Here is a 4,405-nt window from a genome sequence, read left to right as displayed (position 1 = left end):
AAGGGCTGCTGGTTTTGTTTTGTTTTTTTTTTTTTTTTCAATTTCTAAGAATGAATCTGGACAGACATGTTGTTCAGATTCATTCCTGGAAAAATTTTAAATTTAATGTTTAATTTAATTTTTAATTTATTTATTTATTTATTTTTATTATTTTATTTTATTTTTTTTGGTTGTTACAATGAGATTTATAATTATAGCTGAATAAATGACCGAATACACTCAACATATGCACTGAATAGATAACACCTTGATAACGAGTGAATTACTTTTAGCTCAGCTTTTATTTATATTGTCTTTGGGACAGCGCTTGATATACACATAGCTTTTGGGGCCTATATCAGGTGGTCGTCCTTTAGGGGTAGCTTTGCACATGTGTATGATTAGTATTTTTATTGCTCTTGAGTTATTATGGTGTCATTATAGAGCCCAAGATGCCAGCATTGCTCTCATGCTGCCAGAGTTTGTTGTTGCGCTTGAAATGCCAGCATTATCTACAAGAAGCATATTGCGAGTGTATGAGGATATTGCAGGCTTTGTGATTTTAATATATTTATTTCAGCGATATTATTACAGCATGAATTTTATTTCAGTTTAGCTATATGATTTAGATTAAATGATATTTATTCAGCTGACATGTTCTAACATAGCAAAATTGGTACTATTAAGTATTAAAACCCTATATGTTCCCCTTTGTTATTTATTTATCTGCTCATTGAGTAGTTGTACTCACCCTCTTAATTTTTAATATTTCATATTCTTTTTGTTGACTCCACCACTAGCAGCCTCTCTTCAGTATTGTCCTCTCTTCCACTTCACCAGCTACAGAATCTAGTAGAAATTGGGCCAATATATTTCTTTTGGATATTTATTTTGTTTTAGTATACTGTACATCTATAAAAATAACTAGAAGCTCTGAACTGTAAATATTTTATTTTAATCCTCATAGAGAGGGTATATGAATATTAATGTATCTAATTATGTTGATGGGCACAGATGCCATATTTTACACATCAGATGTATTTTCACAGGTTTCTGAATTTCTTTTAACTATAGATTTAAGGAAAACTTTGCTAGTTTTTCTGGTTACATCCGTTTCTATAGGTTAGAGACGGGGGTGACATATATAATTATAAATTTATGTATTATTAAAATAAATATGTAATTATAAGCTTATTACATCATATCATTTATTTTATTATTGAAATATTTAAATAAATAATAAATAATTTAAAAATTTTAATTTAATAACTTAAGAAGAGCTAAAAAAATTTGAAAAAACAACTTAAAAGATTATGATTCTATAGTGTTGAAACTTAAAATTACAAATATTTAGGTTATTACATTGTACTTAGCACTATTTTATAGTGCAAAAATGGCACAATTGTATTTGAACAGTTCTATTTAGGGATAATACAAAAGACAACTATCAATTATCTTTTAAAAAAGTTTTCTAAATACACTAAATATCTTAAATGCAAGAGTCACAATATTATAATTGATATACTCACCCCTTGAATTACACACACACACATATAATTACACTCACATACGCACGTATCTATGCAAGTTATTTACAGTATATTTTAATGAAACAGCTTAAATTCGAAGTCTATCCAAGTTGCATTTCTCATCAAGCTTGTTGCTTTGGTGAATTTCCAAGTATTCCTTGTATTTTATGCCAATATATGCTGCTGCCTTCTTTTCAATTTCTAGTAACTCTGGTGCTGGGCTAACTACTGTATCCAGTGATGGTCCATGTGCTATGGCTATGGATATTCTTGTAGCTTTGTTATTCACCATTGCTCTGTGTAGAACACTTCTGTACTTCCCATTACTCAAAATCTATCAAGAAAAATGAAATTGTTAGAATATAAACAGAGATCCTGATAAAAAGAATTTCAACATTTGATGTTCTAGGATAGGAGGATAAATAAAAGACATCACTAATTGGGCTAGTAGTGATCACTTCCTGTTTCTTACTGTATGAGGTTCAGAGTTCAGACTCTAACAGCACATTAAGAAAACAAATCACAGTGAATGAGAATTTCTTCCACATTACAGATTTTGGGAAAGGGTGAGTATTAGTAATAGTAAAATCGCTCTTATGATCAAGAAGTCACGAGTTGAAACCACAGAAGCAGTTTCCTTTACGAAGAAGGTTGTGTGTATTTGACACTTCCCAAATTCAAATAAAAATTGAAGTAATAAAAATAAGTTAGCTCATAAAAGAAAAGAGTGTTATAAGAAAGCATGATGGGAAATGCACCTCAAGATGATCTCCAATGTTAACTAGAATGGAGTTAGGGATGCCATTTATGTTGACCCACTTCCCTTTATGTTGCACTTGAAGGCCACTAATTCCATTATGTATTAGAAAGGTTAAGAGTCCATGATCTGAATGAGAGGGCATGCCCATTGCAAGTTCTGGCTGTGGACAAGGTGGATAGAAGTTTGCTGCAATCACTTGTAGACCTTGTTCCAAGTTCAATGCCTTCTCTATATAATTGGGATCCAATCCCAGGCTCTCTGATATTCCTTTTAGCAGCTCTCTTGCTGCTTCTCTAGCTCTTTTGGAGTACCCTAATGAAGTCTCACTGCATTAATAAAGTCAAATAAAAAAAAAATAATTTAGGCCTTTCACTTACTGGTATTGTAATTTAACTTCTCAATTCCCATATTAACTAGAATATTTTAACCAGAAGAAAACAGAAAGAAGCTATCTAGAATAGAATCCATAAAGAGCATAAATCCAATGAGAAAAAGACAATAGTATTCCTGTTTGTTTGGTATAATGTAACATTCACAAACCAGTCCTGTTATTATCAACAGTTATTATTCCTGATATGCTAATATTTCCTAACAAATGCTAATTCATTTAATGACCTTAATTTTAGCTATAGTCATTAAACTTCAACTATATTAACAGAATCACCTGACTTATTAAAATTAATATTTTTACTGTGAAGTCTCAAGTTGAAGTCCCGCCCGAGTTAAACAATGACAAAAGAATTTGGTTAAATTTTACAAAATTTAATATGCAATATGTAATTCAATTCCTGAAACAGCAATCAATTTTACCAGGAATGTTACTCTACTTGTCTAAATATGCATTTTCTCACAACCAAGATTCATTCTTATCTTCTTCCCTATTACAGCAGACTATATATGGCCCTGAGTTAAAGGCTTCTAATTACCTGAAGCCTGCAGGTTTACTGGGAGAGTGAAACACAGGATGTGAAAGAATCTTGAGAAAATCCTTCCAAAAGAAAACCTTCTCCACTGAAGCATTAAAGCTAGTTCCACACCTTATTGGGTCCAACACATGCTTCCCTCTGTACTCTTCCTTCTCCTCTTCAGGGAGATCAAAGAATCCTCTACAACCATCAATCATCGATCTAACCAGGCTTTCTGGTACTCCATGGTTGATCATCTGATGATATTGATTCATCAAAGTTTCAACATAATTAATATGGAAGATTAATCTGAAAAGACGCATGTATGTGTTGGTAAAATTGTGAGAAGTTTTTACCAAGAAGAAGCCCCAGTCCTGGCAGGCCTTGCCAAGGTCATGAACGATTTTGGACCTTTGATGAGGAGTACCTGAAGTGAGAAGAGAGTAATCAATGACAGGAAGTGAGATTTGTGTCTCTGAAACTACTTGGTCATGGGGAGTAGGAGTGAAGGTGTACGCGGAGGGGATGGAGGTGAGCCCAGGTGATTCAGCTATTGTTCTAATGGTTGTGATATTTTGCGGTAGAGTAGGAGATGGGTTGGAGGAAACTAGGAAAGAAGCTGTTTCTGCCATAAAGAGAAAGGAAGAGAGGAGACGGTGGATGTGGAGCAGTTTCAGACTAACTCTAGTTGAGGAAGAGGAAGCTTTGTGATTAATTTGGATAGAGAAATGGGTTGTCCGGATAAGGGAGGTGTGTTAACAGGGGTGGCTGCGGATCAGAAACCGTCAGTTTTGATTTCTGAACCACTGGTTTAAATTCAATGAAATCATAAATCTAAATTAAATCGTTATGGGGTAATTTAAAAGACGATTCATGAACTGTCAATTCCGATTTGAGTCCCAATTTAGAATAATTTGAAGGACAGTTTGAAAAAAGACGGTTCAAGATGGTTTAGAGGATGATTTAGAAGCAGTTTAGAGGAGGTTTAAGGGCGACTTATATAAAAAATTTGTAAGAAAATTTTATTAATTTAGAATTTAAATTATATTTTTAAAAATATTTTAACTTTTTTATGAAATCTTTTAATCAAAATAAAATAAGAAAAAGAGAGAATGAAAATAATTTATCTTTAAGAAAAATTTAATAAGCAAAGACTTAGACTTGATTAAAAACTAGAGATGAAATTAATTTTTTTAAAGAAATTAGAAAAATGTGCATGAATTTAATTTTGT

General features: G+C 32.3%; 1 protein-coding gene across 1 annotated transcript; it reads right to left on the bottom strand.

Moving 5' to 3' along the window:
- Positions 1–1,430: 1,430 nt before the first annotated feature.
- On the bottom strand, positions 1,431–3,967 carry LOC110631981 (2-oxoglutarate-dependent dioxygenase 19-like). The gene is made up of 4 exons (XM_058133931.1): positions 3,530–3,967; positions 3,195–3,430; positions 2,267–2,594; positions 1,431–1,842 (listed from the first exon to the last, which is right to left on the bottom strand). Exons 1-4 carry the CDS (start codon positions 3,803–3,805, stop codon positions 1,597–1,599), a joined length of 1,086 nt encoding a protein of 361 aa, XP_057989914.1. The 5' UTR covers positions 3,806–3,967; the 3' UTR covers positions 1,431–1,596.
- Between the last annotated feature and the right edge of the window lie 438 nt (positions 3,968–4,405).

This window comes from Hevea brasiliensis, chromosome 14, assembly GCF_030052815.1.
Source record: "Hevea brasiliensis isolate MT/VB/25A 57/8 chromosome 14, ASM3005281v1, whole genome shotgun sequence".
Lineage (NCBI taxonomy): Eukaryota > Viridiplantae > Streptophyta > Magnoliopsida > Malpighiales > Euphorbiaceae > Hevea > Hevea brasiliensis.
The sequence above is the reverse complement of the archived record's forward strand: the minus strand, read 5'-3'. Positions and strand labels throughout refer to the sequence as shown.

Coding starts and splice junctions, on each gene's coding strand:
- LOC110631981 (XM_058133931.1), bottom strand. CDS start 3,805: ATGGCAGAAACAGCTTCTTTCCTAGTTTCCTCCAACCCATCTCCTACT. Junction 2,595..3,194: donor AGTAAACCTGCAGGCTTCAG/GTAATTAGAAGC, acceptor TTATTAATGCAG/TGAGACTTCATTAGGGTACT. Junction 1,843..2,266: donor ACATTGGAGATCATCTTGAG/GTGCATTTCCCA, acceptor TTTTCTTGATAG/ATTTTGAGTAATGGGAAGTA.